Source organism: Saccoglossus kowalevskii, chromosome 8 (genome assembly GCF_978046115.1).
Source record: "Saccoglossus kowalevskii chromosome 8, keSacKowa6.1, whole genome shotgun sequence".
In the NCBI taxonomy this organism is placed as follows: Eukaryota; Metazoa; Hemichordata; class Enteropneusta; family Harrimaniidae; genus Saccoglossus; species Saccoglossus kowalevskii.
The window spans coordinates 9069546-9093400 of NC_140648.1; the positions used below are offsets into that span (position 1 = coordinate 9069546).

The 23855-nt window shown below is 36.4% G+C and overlaps 2 protein-coding genes and 1 non-coding gene across 6 annotated transcripts in view; 1 reads left to right on the forward strand and 2 right to left on the reverse strand.

Annotated features, from left to right (window-relative positions):
- Positions 1 to 19205, reverse strand: part of LOC100374092 (TATA element modulatory factor-like) — a 41673-nt gene extending 22468 nt beyond the window's left edge. For 2 of the 4 annotated variants that reach the window (XM_085502137.1, XM_085502136.1), the window contains exons 1-6: positions 18971 to 19205; positions 16025 to 16072; positions 14338 to 14403; positions 12090 to 12194; positions 8632 to 10068; positions 8145 to 8245 (exon numbers count right to left, since the gene is read on the reverse strand). In XM_085502137.1, coding sequence (XP_085358263.1) covers positions 8145 to 8245; positions 8632 to 10068; positions 12090 to 12194; positions 14338 to 14403; positions 16025 to 16072; positions 18971 to 19076 — 1863 coding nt within the window. In that variant the 5' untranslated portion in view covers positions 19077 to 19205. The remainder of the gene's footprint in view (positions 1 to 8144; positions 8246 to 8631; positions 10069 to 12089; positions 12195 to 14337; positions 14404 to 16024; positions 16073 to 18970) is intronic. The other 2 variants (XM_085502138.1, XM_085502139.1) reach the window with 2 other exon arrangements.
- A 398-nt stretch (positions 19206 to 19603) lies between these two features.
- TRNAI-UAU (transfer RNA isoleucine (anticodon UAU)) lies at positions 19604 to 19717 on the forward strand. The gene is made up of 2 exons: positions 19604 to 19641; positions 19682 to 19717. It is a non-coding gene; the product is annotated as a tRNA-Ile (tRNA).
- Positions 19718 to 20559: 842 nt separating this feature from the next.
- LOC100372757 (DNA topoisomerase 3-alpha-like) overlaps positions 20560 to 23855 on the reverse strand; it is a 36427-nt gene continuing 33131 nt past the window's right edge. The window contains exons 24-26 of the mRNA XM_085502887.1: positions 22691 to 22860; positions 22006 to 22137; positions 20560 to 21698 (exon numbers count right to left, since the gene is read on the reverse strand). Coding sequence (XP_085359013.1) covers positions 21667 to 21698; positions 22006 to 22137; positions 22691 to 22860 — 334 coding nt within the window. The 3' untranslated portion in view covers positions 20560 to 21666. The remainder of the gene's footprint in view (positions 21699 to 22005; positions 22138 to 22690; positions 22861 to 23855) is intronic.

Consider the following 23855-nt stretch of genomic DNA (forward strand, 5'->3'; position numbering starts at 1 on the left):
TGAGAGAAAGTGTTGTTGTAATTCCAAGATGACAGAGCTACTATACAGTACACAGCATCAGCAGACATATACAGGATTGTGTCAGTGAGAGAAAGTGTTGTTGTAATTCCAAGATGACAGAGCTACTATACAGTACACAACATCAGGAGACATATACAGGATTGTGCCAGTGAGAGAAAGTGTTGTTGTAATTCCAAGATGACAGAGCCACTATACAGTACACAACATCAGGAGACATATACAGGATTGTGTCAGTGAGAGAAAGTGTTGTTGTAATTCCAAGATGACAGAGCTACTATACAGTACACAGCATCAGGAGACATATACAGGATTGTGTCAGTGAGAGAAAATGTTGTTGTAATTCCAAGATGACAGGGCTACTATACAATACACAGCATCAGGAGACATATACAGGATTGTGTCAGTGAGAGAAAGTGTTGTTGCAATTCCAAGATGACAAAGCTACTATACAGTACACAGCATCAGGAGACATATACAGGATTGTGTCAGTGAGAGAAAATGTTGTTGTAATTCCAAGATGACAGGGCTACTATACAATACACAGCATCAGGAGACATATACAGGATTGTGTCAGTGAGAGAAAGTGTTGTTGTAATTCCAAGATGACAGAGCTACTATACAGTACACAGCATCAGGAGACATATACAGGATTGTGTCAGTGAGAGAAAATGTTGTTGTAATTCCAAGATGACAGGGCTACTATACAATACACAGCATCAGGAGACATATACAGGATTGTGTCAGTGAGAGAAAGTGTTGTTGTAATTCCAAGATGACAAGGCTACTATACAGTACACAGCATCAGGAGACATATACAGGATTGTGTCAGTGAGAGAAAGTGTTGTTGTAATTCCAAGATGACAGAGCTACTATACAATACACAATATCAGGAGACATATACAGGATTGTGCCAGTGAGAGAAAGTGTTGTTGTAATTCCAAGATGACAAGGCTACTATACAATACACAGCATCAGGAGACATATACAGGATTGTGTCAGTGAGAGAAAGTGTTGTTGTAATTCCAAGATGACAGAGCTACTATACAGTACACAGCATCAGGACACATATACAGGATTGTGTCAGTGAGAGAAAGTGTTGTTGTAATTCCAAGATGACAGAGCTACTATACAGTACACCGCATCAGGAGACATATACAGGATTGTGTCAGTGAGAGAAAGTGTTGTTGTAATTCCAAGATGACAGAGCTACTATACAATACACAGCATCAGGAGACATATACAGGATTGTGTCAGTGAGAGAAAGTGTTGTTGTAATTCCAAGATGACAGGGCTACTATACAGTACACCGCATCAGGAGACATATACAGGATTGTGTCAGTGAGAGAAAGTGTTGTTGTAATTCCAAGATGACAGAGCTACTATACAATACACAGCATCAGGAGACATATACAGGATTGTGTCAGTGAGAGAAAGTGTTGTTGTAATTCCAAGATGACAAGGCTACTATACAGTACACAGCATCAGGAGACATATACAGGATTGTGTCAGTGAGAGAAAATGTTGTTGTAATTCCAAGATGACAGGGCTACTATACAATACACAGCATCAGGAGACATATACAGGATTGTGTCAGTGAGAGAAAGTGTTGTTGTAATTCCAAGATGACAGAGCTACTATACAGTACACAGCATCAGGAGACATATACAGGATAGTGTCAGTGAGAGAAAATGTTGTTGTAATTCCAAGATGACAGGGCTACTATACAATACACAGCATCAGGAGACATATACAGGATTGTGTCAGTGAGAGAAAGTGTTGTTGTAATTCCAAGATGACAAGGCTACTATACAATACACAGCATCAGGAGACATATACAGGATTGTGTCAGTGAGAGAAAATGTTGTTGTAATTCCAAGATGACAGGGCTACTATACAATACACAGCATCAGGAGACATATACAGGATTGTGTCAGTGAGAGAAAGTGTTGTTGTAATTCCAAGATGACAAGGCTACTATACAGTACACAGCATCAGGAGACATATACAGGATTGTGTCAGTGAGAGAAAGTGTTGTTGTAATTCCAAGATGACAGAGCTACTATACAATACACAATATCAGGAGACATATACAGGATTGTGCCAGTGAGAGAAAGTGTTGTTGTAATTCCAAGATGACAAGGCTACTATACAATACACAGCATCAGGAGACATATACAGGATTGTGTCAGTGAGAGAAAGTGTTGTTGTAATTCCAAGATGACAGAGCTACTATACAGTACACAGCATCAGGACACATATACAGGATTGTGTCAGTGAGAGAAAGTGTTGTTGTAATTCCAAGATGACAGAGCTACTATACAGTACACCGCATCAGGAGACATATACAGGATTGTGTCAGTGAGAGAAAGTGTTGTTGTAATTCCAAGATGACAGAGCTACTATACAATACACAGCATCAGGAGACATATACAGGATTGTGTCAGTGAGAGAAAGTGTTGTTGTAATTCCAAGATGACAGGGCTACTATACAGTACACCGCATCAGGAGACATATACAGGATTGTGTCAGTGAGAGAAAGTGTTGTTGTAATTCCAAGATGACAGAGCTACTATACAATACACAGCATCAGGAGACATATACAGGATTGTGTCAGTGAGAGAAAGTGTTGTTGTAATTCCAAGATGACAAGGCTACTATACAGTACACAGCATCAGGAGACATATACAGGATTGTGTCAGTGAGAGAAAATGTTGTTGTAATTCCAAGATGACAGGGCTACTATACAATACACAGCATCAGGAGACATATACAGGATTGTGTCAGTGAGAGAAAGTGTTGTTGTAATTCCAAGATGACAGAGCTACTATACAGTACACAGCATCAGGAGACATATACAGGATAGTGTCAGTGAGAGAAAATGTTGTTGTAATTCCAAGATGACAGGGCTACTATACAATACACAGCATCAGGAGACATATACAGGATTGTGTCAGTGAGAGAAAGTGTTGTTGTAATTCCAAGATGACAAGGCTACTATACAATACACAGCATCAGGAGACATATACAGGATTGTGTCAGTGAGAGAAAGTGTTGTTGTAATTCCAAGATGACAGAGCTACTATACAATACACAATATCAGGAGACATATACAGGATTGTGCCAGTGAGAGAAAGTGTTGTTGTAATTCCAAGATGACAAGGCTACTATACAATACACAGCATCAGGAGACATATACAGGATTGTGTCAGTGAGAGAAAGTGTTGTTGTAATTCCAAAATGACAGAGCTACTATACAGTACACAGCATCAGGAGACATATACAGGATTGTGCCAGTGAGAGAAAGTGTTGTTGTAATTCCAAGATGACAAGGCTACTATACAATACACAGCATCAGGAGACATATACAGGATTGTGTCAGTGAGAGAAAGTGTTGTTGTAATTCCAAGATGACAGAGCTACTATACAGTACACAGCATCAGGAGACATATACAGGATTGTGCCAGTGAGAGAAAGTGTTGTTGTAATTCCAAGATGACAGAGCTACTATACAGTACACAGCATCAGGAGACATATACAGGATTGTGTCAGTGAGAGAAAGTGTTGTTGTAATTCCAAGATGACAGAACTACTATACAGTACACAACATCAGGAGATATATACAGGATTGTGCCAGTGAGAGAAAGTGTTGTTGTAATTCCAAGATGACAGAGCTACTATACAGTACACAACATCAGGAGATATATACAGGATTGTGTCAGTGAGAGAAAGTGTTGTTGTAATTCCAAGATGACAGAGCTACTATACAGTACACAGCATCAGGACACATATACAGGATTGTGTCAGTGAGAGAAAGTGTTGTTGTAATTCCAAGATGACAGAGCTACTATACAGTACACAACATCAGGAGATATATACAGGATTGTGTCAGTGAGAGAAAGTGTTGTTGTAATTCCAAGATGACAGGGCTACTATACAGTACACAGCATCAGGACACATATACAGGATTGTGTCAGTGAGAGAAAGTGTTGTTGTAATTCCAAGATGACAGAGCTACTATACAGTACACCGCATCAGGAGACATATACAGGATTGTGTCAGTGAGAGAAAGTGTTGTTGTAATTCCAAGATGACAGAGCTACTATACAATACACAGCATCAGGAGACATATACAGGATTGTGTCAGTGAGAGAAAGTGTTGTTGTAATTCCAAGATGACAAGGCTACTATACAATACACAGCATCAGGAGACATATACAGGATTGTGTCAGTGAGAGAAAGTGTTGTTGTAATTCCAAGATGACAGAGCTACTATACAGTACACCGCATCAGGAGACATATACAGGATTGTGTCAGTGAGAGAAAATGTTGTTGTAATTCCAAGATGACAGGGCTACTATACAGTACACAGCATCAGCAGACATATACAGGATTGTGTCAGTGAGAGAAAGTGTTGTTGTAATTCCAAGATGACAAGGCTACTATACAATACACAGCATCAGGAGACATATACAGGATTGTGTCAGTGAGAGAAAGTGTTGTTGTAATTCCAAGATGACAGAGCTACTATACAATACACAACATCAGGAGATATATACAGGATTGTGTCAGTGAGAGAAAGTGTTGTTGTAATTCCAAGATGACAGAGCTACTATACAGTACACAGCATCAGCAGACATATACAGGATTGTGTCAGTGAGAGAAAGTGTTGTTGTAATTCCAAGATGACAGAGCTACTATACAGTACACAGCATCAGGAGACATATACAGGATTGTGCCAGTGAGAGAAAGTGTTGTTGTAATTCCAAGATGACAGAGCCACTATACAGTACACAACATCAGGAGACATATACAGGATTGTGCCAGTGAGAGAAAGTGTTGTTGTAATTCCAAGATGACAGACAGGGCTACTATACAATACACAGCATCAGGAGACATATACAGGATTGTGCCAGTGAGAGAAAGTGTTGTTGTAATTCCAAGATGACAAGGCTACTATACAATACACAGCATCAGGAGACATATACAGGATTGTGCCAGTGAGAGAAAGTGTTGTTGTAATTCCAAGATGACAGGGCTACTATACAGTACACAGCATCAGGAGACATATACAAGATTGTGTCAGTGAGAGAAAGTGTTGTTGTAATTCCAAGATGACAGGGCTACTATACAATACACAGCATCAGGAGACATATACAGGATTGTGTCAGTGAGAGAAAGTGTTGTAATTCTAAGATGACAGAGCTACTATACAATACACAGCATCAGGAGACATATACAGGATTGTGTCAGTGAGAGAAAGTGTTGTAATTCTAAGATGACAGGGCTACTATACAGTACACAGCATCAGGAGACATATACAGGATTGTGTCAGTGAGAGAAAGTGTTGTAATTCTAAGATGACAAGGCTACTATACAATACACAGCATCAGGAGACATATACAGGATTGTGTCAGTGAGCGAAAGTGTTGTAATTCTAAGATGACAGGGCTACTATACAGTACACAGCATCAGGAGACATATACAGGATTGTGTCAGTGAGAGAAAGTGTTGTAATTCTAAGATGACAGGGCTACTATACAGTACACAGCATCAGGAGACATATACAGGATTGTGTCAGTGAGAGAAAGTGTTGTAATTCTAAGATGACAGAGCTACTATACAATACACAGCATCAGGAGACATATACAGGATTGTGTCAGTGAGAGAAAGTGTTGTAATTCTAAGATGACAGGGCTACTATACAGTACACAGCATCAGGAGACATATACAGGATTGTGTCAGTGAGAGAAAGTGTTGTAATTCTAAGATGACAAGGCTACTATACAATACACAGCATCAGGAGACATATACAGGATTGTGTCAGTGAGCGAAAGTGTTGTAATTCTAAGATGACAGGGCTACTATACAGTACACAGCATCAGGAGACATATACAGGATTGTGTCAGTGAGAGAAAGTGTTGTAATTCTAAGATGACAGGGCTACTATACAGTACACAGCATCAGGAGACATATACAGGATTGTGTCAGTGAGAGAAAGTGTTGTAATTCTAAGATGACAGGGCTACTATACAGTACACAGCATCAGGAGACATATACAGGATTGTGTCAGTGAGAGAAAGTGTTGTAATTCTAAGATGACAGGGCTACTATACAGTACACAGCATCAGGAGACATATACAGGATTGTGTCAGTGAGAGAAAGTGTTGTAATTCTAAGATGACAGAGCTACTATACAATACACAGCATCAGGAGACATATACAGGATTGTGTCAGTGAGAGAAACTGTTGTAATTCTAAGATGACAGGGCTACTATACAGTACACAGCATCAGGAGACATATACAGGATTGTGTCAGTGAGAGAAAGTGTTGTTGTAATTCCAAGATGACAGAGCCACTATACAGTACACAACATCAGGAGACATATACAGGATTGTGTCAGTGAGAGAAAGTGTTGTAATTCTAAGATGACAAGGCTACTATACAATACACAGCATCAGGAGACATATACAGGATTGTGTCAGTGAGAGAAAGTGTTGTAATTCTAAGATGACAGGGCTACTATACAGTACACAGCATCAGGAGACATATACAGGATTGTGTCAGTGAGAGAAAGTGTTGTAATTCTAAGATGACAGAGCTACTATACAGTACACAGCATCAGGAGACATATACAGGATTGTGTCAGTGAGAGAAAGTGTTGTAATTCTAAGATGACAGGGCTACTATACAGTACACAGCATCAGGAGACATATACAGGATTGTGTCAGTGAGAGAAAGTGTTGTTGTAATTCTAAGATGACAGAGCCACTATACAGTACACAACATCAGGAGACATACAGGATTGTGTCAGTGAGAGAAAGTGTTGTAATTCTAAGATGACAAGGCTACTATACAATACACAGCATCAGGAGACATATACAGGATTGTGTCAGTGAGAGAAAGTGTTGTAATTCTAAGATGACAGAGCTACTATACAGTACACAGCATCAGGAGACATATACAGGATTGTGTCAGTGAGAGAAAGTGTTGTAATTCTAAGATGACAGAGCTACTATACAGTACACAGCATCAGGAGACATATACAGGATTGTGTCAGTGAGAGAAAGTGTTGTAATTCCAAGTTGACAGAGCTACTATACAATACACAGCATCAGAAGACATATACAGGATTGTGTCAGTGAGAGAAAGTGTTGTAATTCTAAGATGACAGGGCTACTATACAGTACACAGCATCAGGAGACATATACAGGATTGTGTCAGTGAGAGAAAGTGTTGTAATTCTAAGATGACAGGGCTACTATACAGTACACAGCATCAGGAGACATATTCAGGATTGTGTCAGTGAGAGAAAGTGTTGTAATTCTAAGATGACAGAGCTACTATACAGTACACAGCATCAGGAGACATATACAGGATTGTGTCAGTGAGAGAAAGTGTTGTAATTCTAAGATGACAGAGCTACTATACAATACACAGCATCAGGAGACATATACAGGATTGTGTCAGTGAGAGAAAGTGTTGTAATTCCAAGATGACAGAGCTACTATACAATACACAGCATCAGGAGACATATACAGGATTGTGTCAGTGAGAGAAAGTGTTGTAATTCTAAGATGACAGAGCTACTATACAATACACAGCATCAGGAGACATATACAGGATTGTGTCAGTGAGAGAAAGTGTTGTAATTCCAAGATGACAAGGCTACTATACAGTACACAGCATCAGGAGACATATACAGGATTGTGTCAGTGAGAGAAAGTGTTGTTGTAATTCCAAGATGACAAGGCTACTATACAATACACAGCATCAGAAGACATATACAGGATTGTGTCAGTGAGAGAAAGTGTTGTTGTAATTCCAAGATGACAAGGCTACTATACAATACACAGCATCAGAAGACATATACAGGATTGTGTCAGTGAGAGAAAGTGTTGTAATTCCAAGATGACAAGGCTACTATACAATACACAGCATCAGAAGACATATACAGGATTGTGTCAGTGAGAGAAAGTGTTGTAATTCCAAGATGACAGGGCTACTATACAATACACAGCATCAGGAGACATATACAGGATTGTGTCAGTGAGAGAAAGTGTTGTTGTAATTCTAAGATGACAGGGCTACTATACAGTATTAGGCTCTAGTAAGAGATTCATACCTTTAAAAGTTTTTCCGCTTGGACAGCATCTTCAGGATTAAATGTCCTTTCCTCTGTGTTTTTTGTATTATTGTCCACTTTTGCATCAGTGACTTGTTCAACTGCAACAGCAAGTATTGAATTGCATATTTATCATAAAAAGGCAATTTTTTTTGAATTACTTAAAAAATCACAAATACAGTGTGAGCTGTAAGAGTGGAAATGAGTCATCATATTTTACATCCGTACAAATAAGTTAATTTAATCATAACACAGAAAAGCTATATGGACATCTGGTGAACAATATAGTGTAGAGAACAATGAAATATACACCTAAAGAACAATAAAAAAATACATAATAATAGGAGAACAATGATATACACCTTATGAACAGTAATATACACCCGATGAATAAAAACAATAGGAGAACAATGATATACACAATAAAAACAATAGAACAATGATATACACCTGATGAACAATAAAAAACAATAGAAGAACAATGTACCTTTAATGTCAGTGACAGATTCTGGAAGATTGTCATCTTCCACATGCACATTTTCATTTGTCGCTGATTCAACTTCTTTAACTGATTCTACACTGGCACTGCTGTCTTCCAGCGATGCAGTCATTGTGTCTTCATGACACATCTCGCTTTTCATGGCAGTCTCTGTTAAAGTTTTATCTAGTTCATCCACTTGGACTTCAACGTCCCCATCTCCATCCTCATACTCATCATCTGCAGACTCTTTCAGACTACCTTCCTCACCACTGCTACTGTATTTATGCACCTCACTACCCGTGGTGTCAGTAGGGGAGGTTCTCTGTGATAAATTCAAGGAAGCATCAGCTAACATTGCAGGGATATCCGTATTGCTGCTAGCATCAAACTGAACATTCTCCTGTGCTTTTTCTTCTGATATAATACTAAAATCACTATCAGAAGGACTTTGTTTCCCATTACCCTGGCACAAAGGATAGTGCCTTGGAGAAGAACTTTCTGGTGAGCTTCTACTTACATTTGTTGAGGATGGTGCACTGCCATTCAGGTCACTGATCACAACAAAGTCGCTATCACTTCTGAAAGATGATTGATCATCCGTTACATGGCCTTCTGAGGAATACTCAGACTTGGAATCTCCTTCATGCACTTGCTCTTTGATATCCACCTTGTCATGCTTTTCCATCTCAACTTCCTTTTTAGTCCTTTCCTCTCCTCTCATGCCCCCTTCTGTCTTACTGGGTTTCATTGAATCATCAGTCCCAACAACATTCCGCGCCACCACAACTACCTCATCATCAGACAAATCTGTTTTTTGTACAGATTCTTCCGTACTTATTTCATCAGCACGAGTCTTAATTGCAGCTTCATCAAAACTTTCTTTATCATCAACTTTCACAAAACCATCTGTTGAGTCTTTTGAACTGTCTGTTGATTCTTTAGACTGGCACATATCTTCAGCGATCTTCTCATCATCCTCCAGTTCAGTAGATTTCCGCAAGATTTCATCCTCTTTCGGAGAACCTTCATATTCATTTTCCGACTTTATTACACTTTTTTTGTTCAAGGATTGTTCAATGTTTTTATCAACATTTGTGTCAACATTTTGCACATTACTATCCCGCCCCTTCACTGGGACATCAGAAACATGTTCAGAACTGTTATCAATTTGAAGTTCTGTTTTTTTAGTTTTGTTCATGGAAGTAACCCCACTCAACCGCTTTGTAGACAGTTCAACTTTACGGGGAACACTTGATGCAGAAAGTTGAGGCTTTCCATATTTCTTTTCTAATCTTTTATCTTCCTCAGATCCAGTGAGAAAAGCTCCCCAGAAACTTTCCCCATCACCAGATAAAGCTTGGGATTTGGATGTCCTGGTACTTCTACTAAGGGAAGATGACTCTATAGTTTCTGGTACATTGGATCTTCTACCAGATTTGTTATCTGTAACATTAAAAAAACAAACATGATGGTAAAAAAATGTGTATTTTCAGACAACAGATAAGACGTACATGAAAAAACTCTAGAAATGTTTTTTGCATTATTGGCATATAGGTTAATTCTACCCAATTTTTTTCTTATGGCAGTCATCTTTAAAACTCAGTATTTTGGCCGGTTTGGAAATGATAGAATAGTTCTTTTTCACTCATATTCTTTTCCATTGTACTAGAGGTCTAACATTGATTGAACCATGTTTTACCCGTGCATTGCATCACTATATGTGTATCAGTCCTTTTATAGTGTATTATCGATTGAACCTTTTTTTACCCACACATTGTATGTTTATGCAAGTCCTTCTATGGTATAACATTGATTGAACCTTGTTTTACCCACACATTGTACATCTGTTTCAGTCATTCTATGATATAACATTGATTGAACCTTGTTTTACCCATACATTGTATGTCTGTGTCAGCCCTTCTAGGGTATAACATTGATTGAACCTTGTTTTACCCACACAATGTATGCCTGTGTCAGTCATTCTATGGTATAACATTGATTGAACCTTGTTTTACTCATACATTGTACGTCTGTATCAGCCCTTCTATGGTATAACATTAATTGAACCTTGTTTTACCCAAAGATTGTATGTCTGTATCAGCCCTTCTAGGGTATAACATTGATTGAACCTTGTTTTACCCACACAATGTATGCCTGTGTCAGTCATTCTATGGTATAACATTGATTGAACCTTGTTTTACCCAAACATTGTACGTCTGTATCAGCCCTTCTATGGTATAACATTAATTGAACCTTGTTTTACCCAAAGATTGTATGTCTGTATCAGCCCTTCTAGGGTATAACATTGATTGAACCTTGTTTTACCCGCACAATGTATGCCTGTGTCAGTCATTCTATGGTATAACATTGATTGAACCTTGTTTTACCCAAACATTGTACGTCTGTAACAGCCCTTCTGTGGTATAACATTAATTGAACCTTGTTTTACCCAAAGATTGTATGTCTGTATCAGTCTTTCTATGGTATAACATTGATTGAGCCTTGTTTTACCCCCACACATAGCACATTATATTTGTTTTTTAATGGTAAATGAATGTTTACTCAGAAATTGAAAGTTGAAACATGCTCTGGTCAACCCAAGGGGAGATATCATGGGTTATAAATTTACCACATGCATATTTCTACAGTGTGAAAAAGTGAAATGACAGAGTGTTGAAAGCAGGATTGTTGCTTAAAGAACGCCAAACACCAATATATCATTACATGTACCTTGTATGCTAATTTTCTTGATGCCATGAGGTTCTATTTTACGCAAACACCTTGTGTATACTTGTGTGCAGTATACACACACGAGCTTGCCAAAATGAACCATTTTCACCACAATTCGTAGTTATCGAATAGAACCTGGGAGCTTTAGGCGCGTAAAATAAAAAATTGGCAGTATATGACATCAAACTACGCAATAAGCATTTTTGATCCGTCCGGTATTTTGTCACACTGTGGAGATACACATATTATGCTAATACGGCACATAATGACACATTACAGGAGGCTGGAAAACACAGATACCAAGACACTGTTTCAAAGTCATATTTTCAATAGCTTGGAATTGTTATGGGTTTTATGAATTGTAATACAAAAGTATCATGAAATAATAGACACAACATGGAAAAATATTATGCAGTGTATGAAAAAGAAAGATTTGGATTGAATAGGATCTTGGTATTAGTACAAAGTGCAAAACGTTTCATGTACTGTATCATTGTACATGTACATGTAAGAAAAAAAGATTTACTTCTGGTCAAGGGAAGTTAAAAAAAAAATGGTGCAGTGCACATGCGTTTTATTTATTATTTTATTCACAATATTTTGTGGAAAAAACCCACACTGATATTTACATAGTGCAGCAGCATAACTGTACCTTTGCTGGCACTCCAGCACACATAAAAGTACACCAGTTAACCAGCACCATTAATTCTGAGTTTCTCAAGTCAACAACCTACCTTGCTCATCTTCATCACAACCATCAATATTTTTATGATCATCTTCGTTTTTATTATCATTTTTAGGATCATCTAACTTTTCAACCGGAGCAGCAACTACCTGATCTGAATTTTGTACAAGTTGGATATCAAATACAATACTATGTTCAGAGACAATATTATTACTACATTGTCAATGAGACAATTTGTCAACCCATGTCAATGAGTCAGCCTGTGTCAATGAGCCAGCTTGTCAGCTCATGCCATTGAGTCAATTTGTCAGCCCATGTCAATGAGTCAATTTGTCAGCCCATGTCAATGAGTCAATTTGTCAGCCCATGTCAATGAGATAATTTGTCAGCCTGTGTCAATGAGTCAGTTTGTCAGCCTATGTCAATGAGTTGATTTGTCAGCCCATGTCAATGAGTCAATTTGTCAGCCTGTGCCAATGAATCAGCCTGTGTCAATGAGTAAGTTTGTCAGCCTGTGTCAATGAGTCAATTTGTCAGCCCATGTCAATGAGTCAATTTGTCAGCCAATGTCAATGAGTCAATTTGTCAATGAGTCAGTCTGTGTCAATGAGTCAGTCTGTGTCAATGAGTCAGTCTGTGTCAATGAGTAAGTTTGTCAGCCTGTGTCAATGAGTTAATTTGTCAGCCTGTGACATTGAGTCAATTTGTCAGTCCATGTCAATGAGTCAATTTGTCAGCCTGTGTTAATTAGTCAATTTGTCAGCCTGTTTCAATGAGTCAATTCGCCAGCCTGTGTCAATGAGTCAGTTTGTCAGCCTGTGTCAATAAGTAAATTTGTTAGCCTGTGTCAATGAGACAATTTGTCAGCCTGTGTCAATGAAACAATTTGTCAGCCCATTTCAATGAGTCAATTTGTCAGCCAATGTCAATGAGTCAATTTGTCAATGAGTCAGTCTGTGTCAATGAGTAAGTTTGTCAGCCTGTGTCAATGAGTTAATTTGTCGGCCTGTGTCAATGAGTTAATTTGTCAGCCTGTGACATTGAGTCAATTTGTCAGTCCATGTCAATGAGTCAATTTGTCAGCCTGTGTTAATTAGTCAATTTGTCAGCCTGTTTCAATGAGTCAATTCGCCAGCCTGTGTCAATGAGTCAGTTTGTCAGCCTGTGTCAATAAGTAAATTTGTTAGCCTGTGTCAATGAGACAATTTGTCAGCCTGTGTCAATGAAACAATTTGTCAGCCCATTTCAATGAGTCAATTTGTCAGCCAATGTCAATGAGTCAATTTGTCAATGAGTCAGTCTGTGTCAATGAGTAAGTTTGTCAGCCTGTGTCAATGAGTTAATTTGTCAGCCTGTGTCAATGAGTTAATTTGTCAGCCTGTGACATTGAGTCAATTTGTCAGTCCATGTCAATGAGTCAATTTGTCAGCCTGTGACATTGAGTCAATTTGTCAGTCCATGTCAATGAGTCAATTTGTCAGCCTGTGTTAATTAGTCAATTTGTCAGCCTGTGTCAATGAGTCAGCCTGTTTCAATGAGTCAATTCGCCAGCCTGTGTCAATGAGTCAGTTTGTCAGCCTGTGTCAATAAGTAAATTTGTTAGCCTGTGTCAATGAGACAATTTGTTAGCCTGTGTCAATGAAACAATTTGTCAGCCCATTTCAATGAGACAATTTGTCAGCCAGTGTCAATAAGTAAATTTGTTAGCCTGTGTCAATGAGACAATTTGTCAGCCTGTGTCAACGAGTCAATTTATCAGCCAATGTTAACGAGTCAATTTGTCAGCCTGTGTCAATGAGACAATTTGCCAGCCTGTGTCAATGAGTCGGTTTGTACGCCTGTGTCAATGAGTACACTTGTCTGTGTCAATGACTCAATTTGACAACCCATGCCAATGAGTCAATTCTTCAGCCCACGTCTTTGATTAAATTTTCTATACATGATGAAATACATTTACCATCATAACCAACCAAAACCATTTTTTTTTTGGTTGTTTTTTGGCATTTTGTTGACAGTCTCCCCAAGTTTAACAGGGTGTTTTCCTGCACGTTTCCTGCAATTCATGCCATTGAATAATTGTCCACCAAGAAATCCAAATCTCAGATACATGTACATTTCTGACTACGAGTAAGTTATAAACTTTCAAACCATTCAGTACATGTATTCTTCACAACCCATTTACAATGTAGGTCTTAAAATCATTAATTAAATATACTTAAGGAGTGATGGTTAAACTTGGAAAACACTTGACTGTTGAATAAAAGACACTGATGATCATAGATGACAAAAATACAAACCTTTATCGGGTGATTCAACAGTGGAATTAATACTGACAGTAACAGCTGGTTCGGTGGCGTGAACTCCTATGCATATAACATTTTTAAATCAATAGAAAAATATTATATGTAAAATGGCAACAGGTGCTAAGAAAAATAAACATTTTCCCCTAAAAAAAAAACTTAATGAAGATCACCAAATTGTAACTGTAAAAATACTGATTATTATTCTCTGTATTTGAGATAAGTGTATTTCTGGTGTTTGGAATGAGAGTTGATTGAAAGCGGATTATAATGTTAAAATCAGTGATTTTTAAAAGTGTAGCTTTTCGGTATTATATTTTACTTTATGCACAGAAAAATAGAAAACCAAAAATGAAGTTTTCAAATTTTAATAGGGAATACATAAATTACAAAAGTTTTCGACCAAATCCATTTCCTGTTTTTTCTATCTGTTTATTGAAATGTGATTACTATCCATCCTGATATCAACATTAGTTTTATAGTTACAAAATTATACTCAAAATAGGACAGACACATGCATGTAACTGTGTAACATTGATTTTAGATAGATCAGATTCAAACAATATGTCAACTCCAAAGAAATCACCTCCTAAACAGAGCCACAAATACATCTTTTGTTATTCTAGTTTAATTTGTTTACTTGTTTATGTGCCCAAATCAAATGCTTTCTTAGCTCCATACTTAGCTACATGGTTATGAGATCAATACATTTTTAACTACTGGTATGTTAACATTTTAATAAATGAAAAATAAATTGGAAAGTGAAATTGTAATGCAATACTGTATACTACTTTATTATTTAGAGAGACAATCGTACAAGTTTATGAAAATCATGAAACATTGTACCGATAGTAGTGGACATTTTACTGGGGTCCTATCGACACGAAGTCTGAGTAATTCTTCACATTGTGACATTCCTAACAGTTGATTGGTTTACAGTATGTATGCATAAAACAATAAAGAGTTTGGTTTAAATCATGCAAAGTTAGCATCAAAATGAAAGCATGCAACACAAAATATTACAAGTTGACTTGTCTTGTGAAGAATCCATACATCATAACATGTATATACAAATGTACAAACAATAAAACCCTTATAAGCAAGTGTCATGCCTCACAAAATAAATCTAATGATTTACAATGACACAATGCTTGCATGCTTACAAATTGTTTTTATACTTCCCACAACCACCAACTCCTACGGCTATCACAACATAATAAAATCCAGAACCACCAACTACATTGTACCATCGTTATTACAGTAATATTCTTCCCACAACCACCAAATATCACCATCACAAAATACTTAGACCCAGAACTACCACCACAATCATGATGCTTTGTTTTTAATTTACTAGTACTTAGATTTCTTTTTTTTATAAACTAAGAACATAGTCAATAATTCTACATTGCCTGATTCCCAAAAATTGTTAGTTTTTGTTTTCATTTTCAACAAGCTGAAACTTGTCAGAGTAACACAATAATAACCATATCCCCAACATTCCTACATATACATGTTTTAGGCATTATGACCAATATTGTTTTAAATTCACATTCAAAATAAATCTCTCCACACCAGGATAAACTATTGTGAACACCTGGGAAAGGTTCAATCATGTTTTACTCATCACCATTAAGACTACTGGGACACCAGGTGTTTTATATCAGCAGATAATGATACAAACCTGTTTTATTTTGAGATGCCAAAGCTGCAAGAAGCTTTTGTTGTTTAGCTATATAAATCAAGGAATATGAACAAAAATACAATATATTCATTATATACAACAAATCTGACATTCATAGATATATACACACCTATAGCATGAATGCACTGTACAGAAAAACAATTATTCGTATTGTGCATGGAAGCCCACAATACCTAGACAAGAAAAATCCAGGCAGACCTGGTAGTGTGAATAATTTTAAATAACTGCCATTTGTTTTCTTTCAATCAAAAATAACTTTTTTCAAGTGCATAAATTAAAAGGACACATTTTTATTTATTCAATAAATTCATTATTCCAGTTAAAAAATGTCTATGGCCACATATTAATATAGTTTTTATGGGAGTTTGTCTGTCAATCTACACTAGCCCACACATTTGAAAATCTGCTTGTACACTGTAACAGCATGAAACTGTACAGACTGGAATAAGGTCAAGTCAGTTCATCAACAAACCACTATTGCAACCACGTTTTACATTGTATAAAACTGGGATGGTTGTTACTAGCACCTGCCACATTGACTGATCAAGGTTTGAATGGAAGCGTCATCAAATAGTGGTTGGATGTGAATTTTGTAACTACCGGTGGTATATTGGTGAATAATCTTTATGTACAACTAATTAGCGGAATAATTCGCAAATTGTATATAAATGGTACAAAATTATCATGTGCATCAGAGTTCCTTTGTTGTACATGTATCACTTGAGTATTAATGTGTTCAATTTGCATTTAATTTCATTGATTAGGCTAGATATAAATATCTCACAGGTAATTGTCAGAATTTAATGTTTACAATTACTTAAATGTATAAGAAGATGGCACTTTGTTTTATTAGCTGATGAATGTGAATCAGACCATGGACCTTAGAATGATCTAAGGTCTATGATCAGACACAACTAGATTCAGTGTTAATATCTGAGACTGAATCCAAATAGCCAAATGTTCTATTATTTGGTTTCAAGCATTATTCATCATGCTTTTGAAGTACTTCCACCACGGGTCTGTACTCTCTTTTTAAAAAATGGTGACCCACAAATTTAGAATGTATAATTTTATTGGTACCTCCAAAATACCAAAATCAACCTTCACAACATAGAATGTGTTCATAAACTCATGCATGTATCACAATGTCATTTTTGTCTGAAATATCACTATTTTACAACATTTTAAATAAATTTGCTCAGTGATATACATTTTCTCAACTTGATAAGTTTCTAAATTTAACTGCTTTACTTCTGGCAGGCGTCCGGAATTCAAACTGTAAATTGACAGCCAAAATAAAGATTTCAATATTTTTGTACACATGACTGGATGGAAATCAACATTTTCATAATCGGACAGGAAGGCAAAATATAACAAAAGAGGCACTGCATTTTTGCAGAATTCAGAATTTACAAGTATATGTAAACAAGCAGCCTATCGGCTGAGATAGCTCCGCTGTTAGCAATGCACATTTCAATTAAAGAACAGAAGATATCATTAGAAAATGAACAATATGTATAGTATCAAGCAATGGGACTTGCTGTTTTCAACAAGAATTCAAAAATATCACTTTTTACCAAAAATTACAAAAATATTCATCAAAATTAGAGAATTAAAGATATCATTACAAAATGAACAAATCTGAGAGAGGTCCACATGTAGTACCTATAAATGTAATATAAAAGCAATCGGACTTGTGGTTTTTAACAAGAAGTCGAAAATATCACTTTTTACCAAAAATGACAAAAATATTCACCAAAATTAGAGAATTAAAGATATCATTACAAAATGAACAAATCTGAGAGAGGTCCACATGTAGTACCTATATATGTAATATCAAAGCAATTGGACTTGCGGTTTTTAACAAGAAGTCGAAAATATCACTTTTTACCAAAAATGACAAAAATATTCACCAAAATTAGAGAATTGAAGATATCAACATGAAATGAACAAACCTAAGAGAGGTCTACCCAAGGTACATATACACCAAGTATCAAAGCATTCAGGCTTGTAGTTTTCAAGAAGAAGTCGAAAAAGTAAAACATTGACACGGACGACAGACGACGACGATGGACAATCACTCATATGATAAGCTCCGCTCGACAAAGTCGACAGCGGAGCTAAAAAAGTAAAAAACAAAATATTAATGATATTTATTCCTGCTTTTCAAAAGCTTTTTAACCAATAATATTGGTATGGCAATATAAATTGACTGTCTAGAAAACATGTTCACATGATGTCACATATCATACTAAAATAATCTATGTTGACAAGTAAGTCTGAGCATGGAGCTCCATGGTCTGAGTATAAACAGTGTGTCTGAATCCTAGTTCCACTTCCAAGAATTCTTCTAGCTACTGTATACATGGCATCAGTGAACACACTCGATCAATGGAGGTATTCGCATATCTATGCCTCCATGCTCACCCAACATGGTGATAAGTCAATTGGAAGCAGAATAATTAACAAATTATTGTTTATCTACGTTTCTGTGATCATGAAGAATTACACTTGTCCTCAAGTGGTTCACAAAAATAAAAAATAAATATTTATTTATTTATTAATTTTTTCAGCCAGCAAGTGTTTGTGATTACATATACTCGTATAATAAATCGCTTGCTGCTCAGACACATGAACCAATTTACATATCAATGCAAATGATTGAACAACATGGCAGAACCGAATAAAGTGATATCTTACTCGTCTGCAGTGCCAGTTGTTTTCATCAAATCACTGAAAAACATACCGATGAAGCAGGCGTGTACCCATCTATAATGCACTTACAAATATATCACTAACGCGCAAAAGGGGCAAATATGAGTCACTTTACATGTACTTTAGGTGACGCAGTCAGAAAAGATGACAAGTGTAACATGTCTGATAGAAACCCATGGCCCGGGAAAAAAAAACTTTTGAATGACCTACCTCTTTCCTCTTCCTGGATGTCAAGAACCCGATCGATGGATTTCTGGGCATTGCTGAGCGCAGACTTTGCAAAACTGGTCACTTTAGAGCTGTCAAACCAGCTCATTTTGTTATTTTTGTATGTCCAATTTCGCTGACACGTAGGAGCTTTTGGAAGAATTATGCGCAACGGTTAATTCTACTATAATATTGGCCCAGCTGATGTTGCTTTCGTGTACACCTGCGCCATCTTGAATGTAATTAACTTCTATGCCCTCGTCCAAGCACAGAGTTCAAAGAAAGATACACGCTGAGCGTGGATACATAGCTCATATACTACATTTATATCGCGTATAATATATATGACTTTCTTTTATAATTAATTTTGAAATAAATGTTTTGAATCAAATATGTCACTTGCTGCAAAGATGCACGGGAAAGAGGTAACAGCAAATGCCCCACCTATGAATTCGAAACCCCGAGTAACAAGACCATTCGCATCGCATAACACCGCATATTACAGTCGAATCTGTTCGTGTGTCAGTAAATATAAATCTTGTGTCAAACCCGGAGAAGAATAACAAAATAATATTGCACGTATAATTTTGTCTGCTTCACAGGATATATACTAAATTTCACGGCAACGTTGTGAGCTCCCCAGTGGCACAATCGGTTAGCGCGCCGTACTTATATGACAGTACCTGGCTGTGCATTGAGCACTGTTGTTGAGTAATGCGGAGGTTGTGAGTTCGAGCCTCACCTGGGGAACCAATTTTTTTTTTCCTCAATTTTGAAAAAAGTATTTTCAATTACAAATCTCGATTTTTATTTTTACCCTATTCAACAAATAAATGTGTTTTTTTTTATTCAGGAGAATTGCAGATTAAAAGTTCAACTACAACTTATTGGGAACAAATTATCTTTATTAAGAGTGAGCACCACTTTGATTTCAAAATATAATGGATGGAAGTGTATGTTTTTTTTTTACAGATTCAGATGCAATAATAACAAATACCACCTTTTAACAATTTCTCTACCAACCTATCTAGATACTACTGATAAACATTGTCTGACACGCAATTTTTGAAGATCTCAGGACTAGAATAATTTTTGTTGTGCAGCCAAACAAATTGCCAAAAGTCTTGTCTTGCACTCATTAATTTGCATAACCAATTGCTGAACGGTTTGTCTGGTAACATTTTAGGTGATGGTGAAAGGGGGGCCAGACCCTGCTCCTGACTGTGGTGATCATGGCCTGACTCCTGAGATTGAATGAGGGCATGACAATGATCTACATACATGCCACAATTTGCTCATAGTCATACCAATTCCCTTCTCCAAGGCTTTACCACAGGTAATACACAAATCATTGAGATTGCATTCATACATGTACACTGCAGCTGCATAGTTCCAATTGGGAATAGTTGGTCTGGTCGTTCTCTCTCCAATGTCGTTCTCTCTCGAATTGCCTCCTCCATTTCATTGTTTCCATAAAACAAAGCTGATCAAAACTTTCAAGAAACCCATATTTCACATTCGGACACTCTTATTATTAACAGCAAATTAACCACGATAAATTTTGTTATTAAGCAGAGTACTTCTAGTCAAGCCATTTATAAGTGGCTACTTTTATTAGATCTATGCATTTCTGGCAGAATGTCCATTGTCTAAATTAAGATCACCAGTACCTCAAACGGATTGCATGACTTGAGTTTAGATATGCTTCTTTAGGAAGAAAAACACAATAACCACTTATTTGTATAAATATTCAGAAAAAGTGAATGATTCAATGGAAAACATTTCTGGTTTAATGACATGATTAACCACTTAAACTAATGGCATATTTGGATTTTATTTCAACTTCTTTTGAAACAAAAATTTGTATGAGGGAAATAATATGATAATAATCTTACAAAGTTTAAGCTTCTAAAAGATATATAACATTGCATTAACGAAATGTCATCTTGATGGCCTGACAGCCCATTAAAATGTGAGCTAATAACAAACAGTCCAAATACCTAGTTTTGTCCAACAATCACAAAATAATCCCCTAGGTAATGGGAAATCCATTACGTACAAAATTATCAACAGAAAAATTATAGAATTTCACATACCGGTAAAAGTAAAATGTTACACTGAATGTTGGCGATTTATGGTGCTCAAAAGTTAAAAGAAACAATTAATCTCAAAGTGCTTTTTAAATGTAATAATAAAACCATCAAGTTTAGACATTTTTTAATAGTGCAAAATAAAACAAATAAATCTATCAGTAAATATTATGAGTAATCATTCAATAGTAGCACCAATAAAAACTAATTTAAGAAAAATATATTTTCTGGCACAACAATTTGTTGACAATCAGCAAATTTAGAATTAATATTTGGGTGTGCTCAGTCTCTCTGTAATGGATTGATAATTGATAATCTTATCTACTGCATAATATTGTGAGTATATTACAATATATTATTACAACTACCGGGTTATAACAATTGTACATCAGAAAGTGTCTGGTTTTCTACTACTAGTATAAATGTTTTCCTATTACAATAATATATATTGTACATCAGCAAGTGAGTTCAAATTGGCAGTGTTTATTTGTATCTGGTTTTCTACTACTGGTATAAATGTTTTCTTACTACTAGTATAACAATATATATTGTACATCAACAAGTGAGTTCAAATTGGCAGTGTTTATTTGTCGTTATTCTTTACTTCTGTCACCTCTGTGGACATGTTCTTCTGGTATGACCTAAAAATAAAAATGATAATAATCTATCAAATGTCGCTAAGAGTAATGTTATTATCTTCAACTGAAGATACTAGTCTCCCAAACACTCAGTTCAGTAGAGTGGACAGAATGCATCTATTATTATCTGCTGACTCAAGTCATACATAAGTTTGGACAGGAAGTATTGTACATGCTGAGTTAGACCATTAGAGCAAGTTCACATTAATGTACCTTCATAACCCAGATTATCTGTAGATTATACTGAATTAAGCTGAAACTGTGCCATATGAATCAACTTGATTAAATATGTTCTCTATATTTCACTCACCTTCTTCATGACACAAACCACATGTTATTTTCTTTCTCTTCTTTGGATTCGCACCTTCACCATTTCCTCCTCTTGTCCCTCCACCAAAACTAGAATTAAAACTATTGTTGAAAGTTCTGGAGCCACCACCTGCTGTTTAAATTATAGTATACAAGTTAATTGCAATAATTCTATTACATTTGCAGACAAAAAAAATTATTAATCAACACACAAGTACAAAATAAACAGACCTTTATTTTTTTCCAAAGCTTCAATGCTTTTGTGGGAATTACACTAGGAGAATTTAATTTTAGAATTTACATGCAAGAAATTGAAATTTATCATCTTAGATAATTTAATCTCCTGCATACAGTGATATTCACTGCATGATAGTAGGCCAACATGCCCAAAGCCTTAAATACTAGTCAGATAATTTTTTAACAAATTCAATTAGTTTCAAAAAAGTAGAAAGTGGACCAACACCACCCCCTCCCATCTACTATTGCTTGAGAGATTGATCAACAATGTTGAAGACATAGTAGTCAAGCCATCAGAAAATATAAAACTTAGCTAATAATATGAAAGTATGGTGAATTAATTATCAACCACCGAACCACTTTTTCATTGTTTGACAGACTGACAATGTTAAGGACATGATAGTCGAATAACTCATCTTTGTAGAATAGGAACAAAATGAAAAACTTACCTGCAAATCCATCCCCTCCACCCCAACCACTACCCCCTCCTCCTCCACCACTATTTGTAGCACCTTGTTCACTATCAACCCATTCAAAGAAACCACACTGACTTTCACGAGGTTTGGGACATGTCCAGAATTCACGCCCTTTGTTAGCACCCTCTTTTTGAACTGTTCTCCTACAAGGTAAAATAATTGCATATGTTATCACAAGATGATTGAAATAATAAGTTTTATTTCATACCATACATTATATAGTAAATCACTTTAAATACATAAGAACAATTTCCAACATTTTACTGATATCCTTGAGATAGGAAGTCATAGTGGCCACTTAACTGTGTTCGCAAGATAGAGAGTCATAGTGGTAATTTTACTGCTATCCTCGAGTTAGGGAATCATAGTGGTCATTTCACTGAGTTCTTCAAGATAGGGAGTCATAGTTGCCATTTCACTGAGTTCTTCAAGATAGGGAGTCATAGTGGTCATTTCACTGAGTTCTTCAAGATAGGGAGTCATATTGGCCATTTCACTGCATTCCTTGAGATAAGGACTCCTTGAGATAGTCATAGTGGCCACTTAACTGCGCTAACTGCGTTAACTGTGTTCGCAAGATAGAGAGTCATAGTGGTAATTTTACTGCTATCCTCGAGTTAGGGAATCATAGTGATCATTTCACTGAGTTCTTCAAGATAGGGAGTCATAGTGGTCATTTCACTGAGTTCCTCAAGATAGGGAGTCATAGTGGCCATTTCACTGCTATCTTCAAAATAGATAGTCATGGTGGTCATTTTATTGCTATCCTTGAGATAAGAAGTCATAGTGGCCCTTTCACTGTGTTCCTTGAGATAGATAGTCATAGTGGTCATTTTATTGCTATCCTTGAGATAGATAGTCATAGTGGTCATTTTATTGCTATCCTTGAGATAGATAGTCATAGTGGCCATTTCACTGTGTTCCTTGAGATAAGAAGTCATAGTGGCCATTTCACTTCGTTCCTTGAGATAAGAAGTCATAGTGGCCCTTTCACTGCTATCCTTGAGATAGATAGTCATAGTGGTCATTTTATTGCTATCCTTGAGATAGATAGTCATAGTGGCCATTTCACTTCGTTCCTTGAGATAAGAAGTCATAGTGGCCATTTCACTGCTATCCTTGAGATAGATAGTCATAG